General features: G+C 38.6%; 2 protein-coding genes across 2 annotated transcripts in view; one reads left to right on the top strand and one right to left on the bottom strand.

The window, feature by feature from the left end:
* The window catches only part of GAB3 (GRB2 associated binding protein 3), a 289,515-nt gene that overhangs the window by 92,417 nt on the left and 178,481 nt on the right, over positions 1-18,617 (bottom strand). The window lies entirely within an intron of this gene.
* On the top strand, positions 4,647-5,585 carry LOC145713546 (olfactory receptor 1D2-like). Its single transcript, XM_081792407.1, has one exon. The coding sequence runs from the start codon at positions 4,647-4,649 to the stop codon at positions 5,583-5,585; it is 939 nt and encodes a 312-aa protein (XP_081648533.1).

Genomic DNA, 18,617 nt, shown 5'->3' with positions numbered 1-18,617 from the left:
TACTGATAAGATCTTCCTTTTACTATTTTTCTTTCTTCCCCCATATGTCTTATATCATTTTTGTTCCTCAATACCTCCATTACTGTCTACTTTTATGTTAGATATGTATTTTCTATTTACCATCTTGATTTCCTTATAATTTCTTTCACTATATATTTTCTTAGTGGTTACCCTGGGGATTATAATTAACATCTTTTACTTGTAACAATCTAGTTTGAATTAATGCCAACTTTACTTGAGTAGTATGCAAAAAGGCTGCTTTTATACAGCTCCACCTTTCCCCTTTTATGTTGTTATTCACACAATTTACATCTTTACATATTGTATGCTCATTAACATTATTTTATAATGATTGTTTTATACATTTAAAATGATATATGAAAAAAAGGAGTTAAAACCCAAAATTACATTAATATTGACTTTTATATTTACCTATGTATTTATTTCTACTGATGTTCTTTATTTCTTTGTATGACTTCAAGTTAGTGTCCTTGAAGTGATAGTCACACTAGTGACTGTTAGTGTCCTTTCCTTTCAGCCTGAAATGCTCCCTTTAGCACTACTTGTCGGATAGATCTACTAGTAATGAATTCTCTCAGATTTAGTTTATCAGGGAATGTCTTAATTTCTTCTTAATTTTTAAAGGATAAGTTTGCTAGATATAGAATTCTTGGTTGACATTTCCCCCCCTTTGGTCACATTAAATATGTCACCCAGGTGCCTTCTGGTCTCCATGGATTTTGATGAGAAATTGTTAGTCTTATTGAGGATTACTTGTAAATGACAAGTTGTTCTTTTGCTGCTTTCAAGATTCTCTTTTAGTCTTTGGCTTTTGACAATTTGATAATAGTATGTCTTGGTGTGGGTCTGCTTGTTTTTATCTTACTTAGAATTCATTGTACTTTTTGAATGTATGGATTCATGCTTTCATCAAATTTGGGCAATTTTCAGCCATTATTTCTTTAAATATTCCTTTTGGCCTTTTTTCCTCTCTCCTTTTCTCATTCAGGGACTCCCACAATGCATATGTTGGTCTACTTGATAATGTTCCATAGGTCTCTTAGACTCTGTTCATTTAAAAAATTTTTTTTCTTTATGTTCCTCACACTAATTTCAGTCTATCTATCTTCAAGTTCACATATTCTTTTTTCTATCTGCTCAAATATACTATTGATACTTTATCAGAATTATTCCTTTCAATTTTTGTACTTTTCAGTTCCACATTTTCTATTTGGCTCCTTTTTATAATTTTTATCACTTTGTTGATATTCTCTATTTGTTGATATATTGTTATGGCTTCCTTTAGCTTTTTGAACATATTTAAAAAATTAAAGTCTTTTTGTAGTAAGTCCAATGTTTGTGCCTTTTTATAAACAGTTTTTTTAATTTGTTTTCATCCTGTGAATGAGCCATATTTACTTGTTTCTCTGCATGCCTCATAATTTTTCATTGAAAACTGGACATGTTGAATATTATAATGAGGTATCTCTGGAAATTACATTCTTTCTTCTATTCAGGGTTTGTTTTTGTTGCTTTCTGTGGTTTGTAGTTGCTTGTTGGTTTGGTGACTTCTAAACTATTTTCCAAAACCTGTTTTATCATGTGTGGTCTCCGAAGTCTCTGTTGTTTTAGCTTTTGGTCAGATAATAGTTTTCCAGAGATCTTCTTAAACTGGAGGGGAGAAAAAGAAATAAATAAAAAGAGGGGCACCTTGGTGGTTCAGTCAGTTAAGAGTCTGAATCTTGATTTTGGCTCAGGTCATGATCTCATGTTTTGTGAGATCAAGCCACACGCCAGGCTCCATGTGCTTGGGATTCTCTTTCTTCCTCTCTCTCTGCCCCTCCCTTGCTCACACTCTCTCTCCCCCAAAACAAACAGACAAACAAGTTTTTAAAAAATAAATAAAAAGAATAAATTAGTCTCCTGGTCTTCGAAGCTTGGCTGTATGTTGTGTACTTTTTCAAAGCTTAGCCAGTCTGTTTATAACTATATCTTAGCCTCCATTGCCTGTGTTTATCTGATCCTAAATACCAGTTGGAGGTGAAAGCTTATCAGGTTTTTTCTGAGCATGCATCCAGTCCTGGGCATGCATATGACTTTTTATATTTTCCCATTATAAACAGAAGCTTTTCAAAATCAATATTCCCCAAAAGTAAATTTCCCCAATTTTTCCTCTAAGACATTTGACATGTCTATTATTTGTCTCAACCGTAATCTTTTGCCCTAAGAGGCAGTGACTTGTTCATTGTTCTTAAGGAATACCTTCTTACCTACTTTTCTGTCCTGAGGGAGTTCTGAGTTAGGTGAAAGGAGGGCCAGTGCCTTGTGTCAGACCTTCAGGGAATTTCCAGCTAGGTCCAAACAGACAAACCCAGTTCCTTGGGAACAAAATCTGTTCTCCTCCCTTCTGAGCCAAGTATTACAATGGGAATGTAGGCTGCCATCTTCAAAACGCTGCTGTGCTGGGAAGGGATATGGGGGCAAGGCTAAAGTTAAGACACCAGAATGTTCTACTGTGTTTAAGTTGCCCTTTTCTTGATTCAACATGTGATTGATTTTTGGAAATAATTGACTATTTTTGTGAGTTCTGACAACATTGATTCTATTTTTGCTATTTTTTTTCACTATTTCTGTGGAGGGACAGGCTCTCGGAGCTCCTACTTCTGTTAGTTTTGCTGATGTCACTCCTGGGATTTTTTTTTAATGGAGAAGAACTACTGGGCTGAAAAGTAGCACTGGGAGGAGGAAAGGTCACTGACCCTATCTCCTTACCCTGAGGTATATGGGGTGTGAGAAGAAAAGATAGTTTACCTTGAAGAGGGCTGCAAGAAAGTAGTGCCCTCAGGGTATAGAGCCAAGCCTCCTTCAAGGCAGAAGGTAGAGGGAATGCTTTGAGAAGACATTGATTACAGATTATGAGTTGCAGAAGGCCCAGTGAAAGTTGGGGTCTGAAGGGAGAGCTTTGGGTGAGGCAGTTGGCTTGAAGGAAAGAACATAGAGACTCTGGTGCTTTGAATCAGGCTTATATTCCAATCCTGCTTACAGGTTGTAAAAATCAAGAAATAATGTGAAGTTTTACAAGTGCCATGTTAGCATCGATTAGATTTATAATGTAGTTTTTTCTACCATCAATTCATATGATTATTTGCATTAGTAGATGTCATAATACCAATCATTTTTATATTCTTATTTGATGCCTTATCCCTCCAATATATTGCTTGCTAGACTGGATTTGCATGTATTGAGATTTTTGCCTCATTATTCTTTTATGCATATGCTTATTGTTGCCAGGTTTTGATTTCAGTGTTATGCTGGCTTGAGGCCATGATGATTCAGTGGTGAACCAGAAAGATGTCATTCTTTCCCTTGTAAACTTTTAATATTTGAAGAGGGTATTAGTGGGCTGAAAATCTGATGAACCAAAATATTTTTTTCTTAAAAGCACATGGATTAAAACATGTATTTTACTTTTAAGTGAATATCCATGAAAAATTTTCATTTTTTTCCATGGATATTTGATTATTCATCATCTGCCTATTTTTGAGTCAATATTTTAAGATCAGATTTTACTAAGTTTACATTTTACCTGAATTTCAGATTTATTAATGTAAATCTTTCTATCTAGTGGAATGAAACCACATGAGCATTTAGCCTTTGTGGAATCCACAACATGAACTTGAAAAGAGAGACAAAGATACAAAGACATAATTTCTTAGAGATGCCCTATGTATGACAAGGTTTCATGAGTCTTGAGCCCCTAATTGTGCTTATGATTCAAACTTAGTCCATCACAGAAACATTTTGAAAGAAATATTAACATCCTTGGAACATAGTTTAGCAAGTTGATATATGTTTATTGTTAAAAAAAAAAAGATTTGGGGCACCTGGGTGTCTCAGTCGGTTAAGCGTCCGACTTTGACTCAGGTCACAATCTCACGGTTTGTGAGTTTGAGCCCTGCATCGGGCTCTGTGCTGACAGCTCAGAGCCTGCAGCCTGATTCGGATTCTGTGTCTCCCTCTCTCTCTCTGCCCCTCCCCTGCTCGTGCTCTGTTTCTCTCTCTCTCTCTCTCTCAAAAATAAATAAACATTAAAAAAAGATTTAAGTTAAAATCTCACATGCCAGAGATAACCACTATTAGCATTTTGGTGAATATGCTTTCATGTATTTTTCAATGAATACATACATTTGAATATATATGTCTCCGTATGTTTGTGTAAGTATACACACACATGCACACACAGAATTTTGCTTTATGGTCATCACCCTGACCCCTATATGGATAAAATAATGCACCCATTGTGACAACTCAATTGCTTTTGCTGCTTCCCCACTCTCCCCAAACTAGGCCTTACTTTCAGTTCCATCTTCTTCTCTGCCTGGTCCTTCTTTTCTTCTTGAGAAGGAAGAGGAGCTCCTGACTGAGTTAAGTCACAAGAAAGGCCTTAGCTCACCTGTCCTGCATTCTCTCATGACCAGGGAGCCACACACTTTCTTGCCCTCACTACTCCAGGTTGGATTTCCTTCCCAAGTGTCACCAAGTATTATTTCAGCCAAGGATGAAGGTTGCTGTGCATGTTTTCCCAGATTGCCTCTGCTTGTGTTGACAGATGTACTTCCAATGCATATTTACAGAAACCAGAAGCCATGGTGGGAAGCAATCAAACTGTTGTCTCAGAATTCCTCCTCCTGGGACTGTCAGATGTGCCTGAGAATCAGCCCCTCCTCTTCAGTCTATTCCTGTCCATGTACCTGGTTGCTGTGGTGGGGAACCTGCTCATCATCCTGGCCATTGGCTCTACCTCCCATCTCCACACCCCCATGTACTTCTTCATAGCCAACCTGTCCTGGGTTGACATCTGCTTCACTTCTGTCACTATACCAAAGATGCTGCTCAATATCCAAACCCTGAGCCAGTCCATATCTTACACTGGATGCCTTACTCAGATGTATTTTCTAATCTTGTTTCTAGAACTGGACAATGTCCTCTTGGCAGTGATGGCATATGACAGATTTGTAGCCATATGTCACCCTCTTCACTATACCATAACCATGAGCCCCAAATTCTGTATCACATTATTGTCTCTGGCTCTGATTATCACAAACATCTATCCTTTGATCCACACCCTCTTGATGGATACACTGTCATTTTGTGCAAGTGTCAGAATTCACCATATTTTCTGTGAACTCTATGCATTGCTAAAGCTTTCTTGTTCAAGTATCCACGACAATGAGTTGGTTGTTTACATCCTGGGGAGCTTTATTTTTGTTGCTCCTTTCCTCTTTATTTCTATTTCCTACATGCACATTTTCTCAGCCATCCTAAGACTTCATTCCTCCCAGAGCAAACTTAAAGCCTTTTCCACTTGTAGTTCCCACCTTGTTGTGGTGTCATTGTTCTATGGAACTTTATTTGGGGTGTATCTGCGTCCTTCTTCTTCCTACACATCTGAGGATTCAGTGGCCACTGTGCTGTATGCAGTGGTGGCTCCCATGCTCAACCCCTTCATTTATAGTCTTAGGAATAAGGACATGAAAGGGGCCCTAAGGAGCCTCCTCAGCTGGAGAAAGATCTGGTCTTGGTGACAGCATCTTCTGCTCCTGAGTGATTATGTCATCTTGTGCTTGCCTCATTATTGATGTAGGAGGGGACTATCCATATAAGATTTAACAGATGTCCAGCTCTGCCCAAATTTCTGCTGCAATCATATTCAATCACTCTTTCAACCAAACCTCCCTGGATGACTCTCGTGTCAGGCCCCAGATGGACAGCTTGTTTGTTTGAGGATTTAATTTTCCATTCATTCTATATGTCCTTCATGGCTCCTCCTCAAACCATGTCTGCCTCATGAATTTTTACCACGATCCCCTGTTAGTGGCATGAATCATAATAAGCAATGGAGCATCTTGTTTTGTGCTGGGCACTGTTTTGAGCAAGTACATGTATTTACTCACTTAATCACCAATCTTGTGATGGAGATGCTGTTATCTACATTTTTTAGGTGAGGGACGTCATCAGAGAAGCAATGGAATTCACCTTCTGCTTGTGTAGGAATAATTTGTTAGATGGAAATAAAGAGGCTCCTTTCACTTCTCAAGAACAAAATCTGCAACTGGAGGCCCTTGTCACGAGATGGCAGTAGATGCACAGGTTGTGACTTCAAGACACATTCACAAAGTTTCTGATCCAAGTGGAGAAAGAGATGGGTACCCCTTTGAGCTCTTACATGGATCACAGTATGTCAATACACTTCTCAAGCCATAGACTTACTTGCTGACCTCACAGAGAACATTCCCAGATGAAATGAAAAGAGTAGATTCACCACATTTCTCAACATGGCCAACTTAGGTACGTAGTGTTGAAACACTATTCATATTAAGATCAGGGCAACAACAGGGATTCCCTCTACCATGACTATCATTTAACATTTTCGTCAAAATTCTAGTCTAGCAGTAAATCAGAAAACAGATGTATTAGGTATTAATATTAGAAAGGAAGGGGAAAAAACTATGATCATATGAAAATAGGAGTATCTTTCTGGAAAATCCAAGATAATCAAGCTGAAAAACTACTAGAACTAAGAGGAACAAATTTACAGATTGCAAAATAAGTAATGCAAAAATCAATAAAACTCTTCCAATTCAGGGAGGAAAAACTACTTAAAAGTGGCACTGGAAAAATATCCCAAACACAATAGCAACGAGGATAAAATATTGTCTTAATAAGAAATGAAAGGAGCCTATATGAGGAGACTGCAGAGATTCTCTTAAGAGAATCTGGTCAAAGGAAAAGACATAACACCTTCTTGGATGGGAAGACTTGGGTTAATTTATAGGTTTCAGACATTTAGAACCTGAACACAATCTTTTTTTTTTTAATTTGAGGAAAGGCTTTTACTGCTAAATTGGAAGAATAAATGGCAGAGAAGAGAAAAAAAACAAAACAAGAAAAACAACAACAACTGTGATCAGTAAGGACTTTTTTTCTGCCGGATGTTAAAAGGTAAAATAATTTAAACAGAGTGCTATTGGAAGATGAATCAACATACAGATCCTGTGGATATACACCTATTCTCATGCTACTCCTGGAGCACAAAAGCAATGGAAGAGATCACAAAGGATAATGGGTAGATTTATCCACAAGAAAAGCAAATCAAGTGAGGAAAATAGTCACCATTTATGTGACAAACACAAACATTTATTTGGTCTTTGTCCCCAGTTCCTGACACAGAGCTCCTAAAACCTTTGGAATTTCCTGGTTGATAAAAGCATTTTTGTTCTAATATGGTGACTCTTGTTGAGCCTCTACATAGCTTCAGGATGGGGCTGGTCACCAGAAGACCAAGTCTTTATTAGGAACCTAGAACTTTCACCCCTTCCTCCTCCCCTAACCTCCTGAGATGGGAGAGGCTGGAGACTGAGTTAATTGATCATGCCTACATGATGAAACCTCCATAAGAACCCCTAAACAATGGGTTCAGAGGGCTTCCAGGTTGATGAGCACATCAACATGCTGGAAGGGTGGAGCACCCAAAATCCATGGGACAGAAGCTCCTGTGCTTGGGACCCTTCCAGACTTTGCCCTATGTACCTCTCCACTTGGCTTTTCATTTGCATCCTTTATAATATACTTTATAATAAACCAGTAAACATAAGTAAAGTGCATTCCTGAGTTCTATGAGCCATTCTAGAAAACATCAAGCCTGAAGAAGGGGTTGTGGGAACCTCTGAATTATAGACAGTTGGTTGAAGTCAGCTGGGACTGACTTGCAAATGGCACTTAAGTAGGGGACAGTCTTGTGGGACTTAGCCCTTAAATTGTGGGTGACTGTGCTAACAAGGTAGTTAGTGTCAGAGTTGAGTCAAATTGTTGGACGCTCAGTTGGTGACTGGAGAATCATAGAATTGGTTGTTGGTGTTGGAAAACATGCCATTCTTCTAATTAAAAATCTTATATAAATAATTTAAAAAATACAATCCATTAAGACATAAAAATAAAATGAATGGAGAACATGAAAAGACAATTCATATCAGAAGAAACAAAATGAATGACAAAAATATGGGAAAAATCAGCCTCATTAATAATAAAAGAAATGTGATTTTGAAACAGTCAAGTTACCATTTTCATTGACCAAAACCAGCAATGTGATAAAGTGGATATTCTTATACTGCAGGGTAATAAAGTACAATCTACAACCTTTCTGCATGCAATAGCCTAAATGAACAAAGAAACTTAAAAATACTGAATGTCCCATGACATACGCTGTGGGATAAATTCCTAGAAGTGGTATGTGGGGGCAAATGACATATATATGTAAATTTTGATAGATCATATCAAATTTCTCTACATATAGTTATACAAAAAGAGATATCTACCCATTTACCTGCCCATCAGCATTTTGTGATCATGATTATTTCTCCCCTCACTCTCTCATCTGCACTGTCCAATATGGTAGCTACAAACCACTTGCAGCGCCTGAGTATATAAAGTGTAAGTCATGTAAAATATACAATGAAACTCAAAGCATTAGTATGAATAAAAAATGCAAAATATCTCATTAATATTCTTATATTGATTACATGTTGAAGTGATAATGTTTTGGACATTGTTGGGTTCTATAAGATACATTATCAAAACTATCTTGTTCAAGTCTTATTTTTATCTTTCTGAAGTTCCTGAAATTTTTCTCTTGCTCATTTTCATGTTAAACTTATTCCTGGGTATTTCACAGCTTTTATTGGTATTGTAAATGGTGTTTTATTTATTAGTTATTGCTTTTGTTAATGAAGACCCCTGGTTTTTGTATATCAGTTGTGTACTGGGCCACCTTACTAAATTATCTTATTTGTAATGGTTTTTCACTTGGATTCTGTTATGTTTTCCAGGTATCATTCTCAAATAATGATAAATTTACCTTCTCCTTTAATTTTTTTTCTTGTCTGATTTTATTGTCTGTCTTCACAATAACATTAAATTACAGTGGTGCAAGAGGATATCTTAGGTTTTTCATGTCTTAATGGGGTCACTTCTAGTATTTTTTACACTAAACATGGTGTTGGAGTTTTGGTTGACATAGAAATATCATGTTGGAGCACCTGAGTGGCTCAGTAGGTTAAATGTCCTACTCTTGATCTCAGGTCTTGATCTCAGGATCTTGAGTTCAAATTCTGCATTGGGCTCCACACTGGGCATGAGGCCTAATTTAAAAAATAAATAAATAAATTCCTAGTAGTGCTCTTGCTGGGTCATAGGGTAATTCTATTTTTAATTTTTTGAGGAACATCCACAGTGTTTTCAGAGTGGCTGCAACAGTTTGCATTCCCACCAACAATGCAAGAGGGTTCCCCTTTCTCCATATCCTCGCCAACATCTGTTGTTTCCTGAGTAGTTAATTTTAGCCACTCTGACCGGTATGGGTGTGACCAGTGTGAGGTGATATCTCAATGTGGTTTTGGTTTGTATTTCCCTGATAATGAGTGATGTTGAGAAGAGTGCTGATTCATAGGGGTACATGTACCCCAATGTTTATATCAGTGTTATCAACAATGACAAAAGTATGGAAAGAGCACAAATGTCCATCAACTGGTGAATGGATAAAGAAGATGTGGTATATATATATATATATATATATATATATATAATCACACACACACACACACACACACACACTCAATTGAATTCTACTTGGCAATGAAAAACAAAGAAATCTTGCCATTTGCAACAACATGGATGGAACTGAAGGGTATTATCCTAAGTGAAATAAGTCAGTCACAGAAAGACAGATAGCATATGTTTTCACTCATATGTGGAAGTTGAGAAAGTTAACAGAAGACCTTGGGGAAAGGGAAAGAGAAAAAATAGTTACAGAGAGGGAGACAAACCATAAGAGACAAATATAGAGAACAAACTGAGGGTTGACGGGGGTGGGGGATTGGGGGCGGGGAAAATGGGTGATGGGCAATGAAAAGGGCACTTGTTGGGATGAGCACTGGGTGTTGTATGTAAGTGATGAATCATGGGAAACTACTCCTGAAGCCAAGAGCACACTGTATACACTGTATGTCAGCTAACTTGACAATAAATTATAAATTATGTATATAAAAAAAGAAATGTCATATTGAGGAAGTATCCCTCTAATCTGACTTTATTGAGAGATATTTGCAAAGCAATAATGGATATTTTAAAAAATGGAAGGGTGAGGTGATGGGCTAAATGAGTGATGGGCATTAAGGAGGGCACTTGTGATGAGTGAGCACTGGGTGTTATATGTAAGTGATGAATCACTAAATTATACTCCTGTAACCAATAATAATTAAAAAGAATGGATATTAAATTTTACTAAATGCCTCTTCAAAGTCTTTAGGGATGATCATGTGATTTTTTACTGTTGGTCTATGAAAATGTGAAATACATTCATAGATTTTCTAATATGGAACCATCTTTACATTCCTAAAAATAAATCTTACTTGGTTATGCTTTGATTTTTAAATGAGTTACTAGATTATGTTTTGCTATATTTTATTTAGTATTTTTAATGGTTTTCCTAAGTGAGATTCATCTGCAATTGCATATTTTTTGTGCTTTGTTGGTATCAATATTTCATAACGAAAAACCGAAAATTTTACCTTTTTATGCCTTGAAATAGTTTACATAGCATAGGAATCACCTGCAACTTAAAGGTTTGGTTGAATTCCCATCTGAATTTAGTTGATCTGCTGCTTTTGGTAAGAGTTGCTTTTTTAAGATTTTAAGTAATCTTTACACCCAACGTGGAGTTCAAATTCACAACCCCAAGATCAAGAGTTGCATGCTTTACTGACTGAGCCAGCTAGGCATCCCTAGATGTTGCTTTATTAAAAAAAAAAAAACTTTTTAAAAAATTAATTTATTAGGGATGCCTGGGTGGCTCAGTCAGTTAAGCATCCAACTCTTGATTTCAGCTCAGGTCGTGATCTTGTGGTTCGTGGGTTCAAGTCCACATCAGACTCCATGCTGCCAGTGCAGAGCCTGCTTGGGATTCTCTCTCTCTCTGCCCCTCTCCCACTTGTTCTCTCTCTATCTCAAAATAAATAAATAAACTTAACAAAAAATAAATTAATTTATTTGGGGTGCCTGGGTGGCTCAGTCATTTAAGAATCCAACTCTTGATTTTGGCTTAGGTCATGATCTCAGGGTTTGTGAGATCGAGCCCCACATTGGGCTCTGTGATGAGTGTGGAGCCTGCTTGAGATTCTCTCTCTCTCCCTCTCTCTCTCTGCCCCTCCCCTGCTCATGCTCCACTTCTCTCTCTCAAAAAAAAAAAATAAACACTTAAAAAAAGAAATTAATTTATTTGAGCCCAATGGGGGTCACTTTTGAACAACATTTCCTATTTCTTTTCTAGGAATAGTCTTTTAAAATTTTATAGAGTTTCTCTTATCTAGGGTGAGTTTTAGTTATTCACATAATCCTAGAGAATGAAATATTTCCTCTAGGTCCCTAAATTTATTTGCATAGAGTTGAAAAATATTGTCTTATATTTCCTATTATTTGCTGTAAATCTGTGGTTATCTACCCATTTTCTTTTTTAAAAGTTTATTTATTTATTTTGAGAGGGAGAGAGAGAATCCCAAGCAGGCTCCCTGCTGTCAGCATAGAGCCCAGCATGGCACTTGATCCCACAAACCGTGAGATCATGACCTAAGCCAAAATCTAGAGTTGGATGTTTAACTGACTGAACCACTCAAATGCCCCGTACCCATTTTCTTTTCTTGTTTTGTGTATTTGTGATTTCTTCTCCTTTTTATTGATTATGACGGCTAACATATCTGTTTTATTCTTTTGAATAGCCTACTCTTGGACTTATTCTATTATTTTCTAGTTAACTGATTTCTGCTTTTATCTTTACTTTTTCCTTTTTTCCCCCTGATTTTCCTAGGTTTATTTTTGGTTTGTTTTCTAACCTTTTGAGTTGGATACTTTATTCCTTTATTTTCATGTTTATTAACACAAGTATTTTCTCTCAGCACTGCTTAAACCCTACTTACAGGAGTCTGAATACCTAGTGCTTTCACCATCGTTATATATATATTTTTCTAGAAAGAGAGAGAACATGCAAGTAGAGAAGGGAAGAGGGAGAGAGAGAATCTTAAGTAGGCTCCACACTCATTGCAGAGTCTGACTTGGGGCTCAATCCCACAACCCTGGGATCATGACCTGAACTGAATCAAGAGTCAGGCGCTCAACCAACTGAGCCACCCAGGTGCCCCTTGTTGTTATTTTACAGATAACCTTCAATTTTAGTTTAACTATATTCTTTGAATCAAGAGTTATTTAAGGCAGCATATAAAGTTTTCCAGATGACAAGAGTGGTTATTACTTTTTTTAAAAAAATTTATGTTTATTTATTTCTGAGACAGAGAGAGACAGAGCATGATTGGGGGAGGGGCAGAGAGAGAGGGAGACACAGAATTCGAAGCAGGCTCCAGACTCTGAGCTGTCAGCACAGAGCCTCACGCGGGGCTCAAACTCACAAACTGCAAGATCATGACCTGAGCCGAAGTCGGTCGCTCAAACGAGCCACCCAGGCACCCCAAATTACTTTTAAAATTAATTTTCATTGGGGCCCCTGGGTGGCTCAGTTAGTTAAGCATCTGACTCTTGATTTTGGCTCAGGTCATGATCTCATGGCTTCATGAGATCAAGCCCCATGTCAGGCTCTGTGCACTGACCATGTGGAGCCTGCTTGGGATTCTCCCTCTCTCCCTCTCTCTCTGCCCGTCCTCCACTCATATGTGCTCTCTCTCTCTCTCAAAATAAATAATAAATATATAAAATTAATTTTTACTTTTTGGAATATATTAAGATTGTCTCTGTGGTCTTAAATAGGTTAATACCAATTCAAATGTATGTGTGTGTGAAGGGATTTTCCCAACCATCACCAACAAACAACTCTTGGGACAATCAGCTGGGTGTCCCACAATTCAATTCACTCCTGACACTATGTAACCAGAGAGAGCATCAGATTTCACAGGTTAAAGGTGTGGTCCTATAAGACTGCCCCTCACCCCCAGTTTAGACTACAGTTGCAAGCCCAGGTTCTTACCTGTATGCTACAGATTGCAAGTTCCCATGACTTCCTCCTTGCACTTTAGACTCCAGTCATAAAGGTCCAGATTGTTACCTGTTCTGAACAAATGACTATAAATCAGAAGTTCTCAAGTTCCCTTCCTCAGGATTGATTAATTTGCTAGAGTGGCTCATAGGACTTAGAGAAACATTTTACTTATGAGATTACTGGTTTTTGTAAAAGGATAAGTCACCAGCTAGACCCCAAGACCTGACCTTTACTGCCCACCTGCTTGTACTTACTAACCTGTGTCTCACATTTTCTTTAAGCTCTTCTTTCTGGCTTACCTCTTAACTCAGGCAAATGAAACCCAAAAACACCCTTCAGGTGATGGAGAGTGCCCTGACAAGACCTCCCACTGGCCCAGACCACCAAACCAACCAGAATTTTTGTTAAATCCTCCACTTGTACCTACACAGATGTGATGAGGGAAACAAAGGCAAGAAAGATGTAGTTTAAATTCCCTTACAGCCTGGAGCCCATTATAGATGTCAGACACCTGTAGCGTGTGCAGTCCCCAAGACATTTATGGCAGCCTTAATGCCCTAATGTTTACACTCCCTTAAGAAACGAAAAGCAACCTTATCTTGACAATAGCTAAATCTTTAAGGTCCTGTGAGACCCTACTTACAGTATCCAGAAATTTCTTAAAAACTAACATTATCTCTACCCTCCCTAACATAAAAATATATAATCAGTCACTCCTCACAACCCCAGTACATCTCTTTCTGCCCACAGGTCCTGTCCCTGTGCTTTAATAAAGTCACCTTTTTGCACCAAACGACATCTCATGAATTCTTTCTTAGCTGTTTGTTCATGAACCCCACTTCAAATTTTATCATATGGTGCCCAACGTGGGGTTTTGAGTCTTTTCATCTGGACTCTGAGACTTGGTGCAAACTTGGTGAGTACTTTCTCTTTTCTTCCTTTACTTTCATTTCAGGGGCTTTTCGAGGAGTATGGTCTTATTGGAACACTTTCACGTCGATTGGTCAGGCTGTAATCCTCTGGCCTCTGGGGCTACTCTATGGGGAGGAGAAAGCCTGCCTGTTGCCTGTAAGGTAGTACCCTGTCCAGAATGGTAATAAGACCCAGAAACTTGATGCCTTCTCTTTATTCCTGTCCTTATAGATAGTTGTCTGTCTTGGGCACGGGACAGCCACCTAAGTGACTAGCACAGCAGCCAATCTTAAGACTCCTGTGTGAGGTTTCCCCTTCATTGGTCTAATGTGATCCCCTCCACGTCTCTGGTCTAGCCGCTTCCGGCCAGGAAACTTCCACTGGGAGCTGACCAAAATCAGTACCCAACTGAATTAAAACCCAACCCCAGACCATTTCCTAGGGAAGTTGGCTGTAAAGACTCTATGTGTAGGAATGTCACTTAGATCATAATGGATTTGTATCTTTACTGTTTTCTGTCAATGTCCTCTACTAACTACTTAAATTAAAGAATTGGGTAATTCCCCCTTATAAAACTTTTCTAGTGTTTTCCATGGGTTAAAAATGGCACAGTTTTCAGGGAAACTAAGGTATGACCTTCACAGCATGCTCTTCAAGACAAGGTAAACTAAGGCACGTCCTTTTACAGCCCAGCCTTTTATGGCACAGCTTTCAAGGTATGGCACAGGCACGGTATTTTGGTCCATATGCCAGACATCAATTTGTAGCCTAGGATGCAATTGGAAGTGAAGGGATGCTAGCATCCCTTTTCCAGGGCCCTTAGCAGCTGGTCGGTGATGATAGTGATTTTTGTTTGAGGGACACATCTGTTCACTTTGACACCAGGAACCTCTGACATATCCTGAGCGGCATGCCACCTGGGAGTCAGAGGGAATTTTTTTGGTAATGGACCTTCTCTACTTTTCTGGCAACATGGGATCTTATTTAGTCCCCAAGGACTCTCCCTTGAGATGACTTTTAACCCACTGGAATCAATTCAGATTGTAAGATCTAAGAAAGAAAAAAAAACCTGATCTTTTAAAAAAGATATTTATTTATTTATTTATTTTGAGAGAGAGACAGACAGTGTGAGTGGGGGAGGGGCAGAGATAGAAGTAGAGAGAGAATCCCAAGCAGGCTTAGCACTGTGAGCATGGAGCCTGACATAGGGCTCAAATCCACGGGGGCTCAAATCCACGGAACTGGGAGATTATGATCTGAGCCAAAACCAAGAGTCAGACACTTAACCGACTGAGCCACCCAGGCGCCCCTGATCTTCTTTTTGTAATACTGCCTGGCCTCAATACTCCTTAAGAGATGAGGAAAAATGGCCCATTAATGGAACATTAAATTTTAATACAATCAGTTACATCTTTTCTGCAAAAACCAGGGCAGATGGACTGAGGTAGCCTATGTCCAGGCTTTCATGGCCTTAAATCAGAATCTGGAACTAAGGGTCTCTTGTAGAATGTGTTTAGCCCCTAGCCAGGCTGATAAACTCCCTCCTGATATATTGGATGATTGTCTAAACAGGCCTCCTCTGAATAAACCCAGGTTGCTTGAGAAAACAAAGGCCATCCTTAATGAAGGGGACTCTGATTCTGTCTCTCACTGTTCCTTCTTCCTAATAGACTCAATTTACTCTAACTATATGTGGGATCTTCTCCCTCATTCATTTCCTGGATTAATAACTATGATAATTGGAGCCAATTATCTCTGGTTAGTCTACCTCTGGATGGAGACGTTAAGGAACATTCCCAAGCAGCTGCCAAAACTCCTCTTGTTTCAGGGAAGTTCCCTGTCTTCTCTGGCCCAACCTGGAATGCCCATTTCTACTTGTTGGTGGAAGAAAAAATCTACATCTGCTCATCTGTCTGAGCTGACAGGCTTTAGGACTGGGAGACCTCTTTTTCTGTCCTCTGGACTTTTATCCACTTCCAACCTTCCTGGCTGTATCATACCTCTTCTGCTTTCCTCTCCTCATCATCCTATTTCTGTACCATCTTGGGTGCAGTCTGCATCTCCCCTGCCTCTGGCACCATCAGCTCCTCCCCTCCTTGCTGTCAAGGAGTGAAGAGTATCCCCTTGGGCTTACACTGCCTACTTCAGATTTCCCCACCAATGTCCCAGGCAAAATTGACAATGGTGAACAAATTGTTTGATGTTTAAGTGGACACAGGTGGAATATATTTGGCATTTAAAGTAATTTAAGTTTGTTGGTTTAATTAAGATTGACATGTCTTTAGAGTTATCAGCATTAAATATGAAACTTTTTCTACCTAGATTTACTGAAGGTTTAAATAAGCTCCTATTATCTCTTTTGCAATTTGTCAACAAAAAGATGACTTAAGATGATGGTTAATTTTGTCTGTCTCAAAGTTTTCATGGGTAATTGTTAAGATATCTTTCAAAGTCTTAGGTAACCTGAAATTTTAAAGTTTTGCTTGGATAATAAATTGGATTTAATTCATTGGATATCTAGGCCTTTTCCAATAGGAAAGAATGCTGAAACACTGATTACTGAACATAGGTTTGTGTTTTTGGCTTCTTACTGAAGAGCAGCTGAGGATACTTGGCTTTGTTGGTAAATATGTCTTGTGCTTTATTAAAAGATTATACTATAAAAAGGCATGTTTTGAAAAAATTACAACATGTATTTATAAATTTCAAGTCTAAAGAATTCTGATGCAACAGACAGTTTACAATTAATAAACTGGAGACTAAGGTTTCTAAGAGTTAAAATTCTGCTAAATATAATTAAGACTGATGGAAATAAGGAAAGCAACTCTGTACATAGAAAAGTGGGAGACATGTAGGAAAGATCTAAGAAATGGGAATACATTTTTTTGAAGGTAACAGGAAGTAATTTTGTCCTAAATGAGACTGGTTGTTCGGAGAAAAATGACTTAGGTCAAAATCTGAACGCAAAAAAGTTGTAGAAGGTTTGTAAAGGGAAATCTTTGGGAAGGAACTTTATATGTGGTCAAAACTAGGTTGAAGTGAATGGATTTTAAAAGTACACTGGTATAAGATTAAAAGCCTGCTTTTCTCTCTGTTAAAAGACAAAGTTTTCTTAGATTGTTAGTTTGCTTATGATAAGAAAATATAAACAAAGTTGTTTTTCTTTTGTCTGCCCAGAAAATCAAGGTTTTTATGTTTTGTCTTTATCGAGTCTTTGGTTACTTAAGAAAACTAAAACTTCTCAATGTTAAAAGAGCTAAGTTTTGCTAACAAGTATATAACCCCACATATTTTCTTTTAGAATCTTTTATTGCCACCTTGGTTAAATAAAAAATTAAGATTTGTAATGATCTATAATCCTATCTAAGTATGTGCTTTATAACTTTCTAAGGTTTTAACAAACCTCCCAGGATTTAAATTGTAAATAAAATCTTTTTGATCAATTGGGCCTTTTTATTTGGTATGTTACTTGGAAAGCCCTGCCAAACAAATAATGGTAAACCTTAGGTTGTATTCCTTGGGTAAATGATACAGATACCTCAAGACAAGGGAAGGCAACCTGGCTATGTGTGCCTGTGTGACATTCCTCACGACTGTAACGTAGACTGCCCATTCAGACTGTATGTTACCACATATGGGAGACAAAGGAGCAAAAATTGTACAAAAGACAACCCCCTGCTGTGCTCAGGGCTCAGTCTTTTGGGCCTTAGCCCACTGAGCCCATGCTGGTACAAATAAAGCTGCTTCCCGAAAAGAAAAGTTTCAGTGTCCTGACTCTCTGTGTATGACTCACCATTACATTTTGTTGGGGCTTCCCTAGGAGGTGGAGATGGTGCTTCACCACCCTTGTCACTGGGGTACGAACCTTGGGGCACTGGGAGAGGCAACCTCACCACTTGATCCATATGAGACTAGCTCCTCCTGGCGTGCTGGGGAGAGGGCCTCCAATGCACAAAGGAACCTGGCAAGGCCCAGGAGCCAGTTCAGGGAGTGCTGCCCATCAGACTGATAAGAACCTGGGTTTGTTTTGGTAGACCTGCCCCTAAGAGGCAGAAATGGATCTTGATCACCTCCAAGAGTTGCCCAAGTAGTTCCATAAGGAATGAAACTGCAACTCCAAGGTGCTGGGCACTGGGCAGAGGGTTGGAGTCACTGTGTGACTGTGTGTGAATGAGACAGACAGCAAAAAGGTTCATAGCTAACCAGTGGGCCAAATAAAGTGTTGAGTCCTGATCCGAGGTTCTGTGGCAACCTCATATAGCTTAGGGCAATATCAGACTTCCTCAAGAGTCTGATCTGGGTCAGGGCTTGATACTAAACCTGCCAAAGCTGAGGGGCACCTGAAATATCACCCAAGAGCGGCTGGAAACAGATAAAGCTAGTGTGTGTCCTCTCCAAACTAGTCCTCCTCCTTCCTCTTTTTTCCCCTCATGTGCATGAAAGTTGTCCATTAGGGAGAGGAAATAGGTGGGAAGCAAAGTAAACCAACTTCCCCAGAATGTATGTTGAGGAACTTCAAAAAGGGATATTCAGGAGATTATGGTGTGAAATTAACTCCCAGAAAGTTCCAGACATTCTGTGAAATTGATTGGACATTGTTTGGGGTGGG

This window comes from Panthera onca, chromosome X, assembly GCF_046562875.1.
Source record: "Panthera onca isolate mPanOnc1 chromosome X, mPanOnc1 haplotype 2, whole genome shotgun sequence".
Lineage (NCBI taxonomy): Eukaryota > Metazoa > Chordata > Mammalia > Carnivora > Felidae > Panthera > Panthera onca.
Note: the sequence above shows the minus strand (reverse complement) of the source record. Positions and strands in the feature narration are given on the sequence as shown.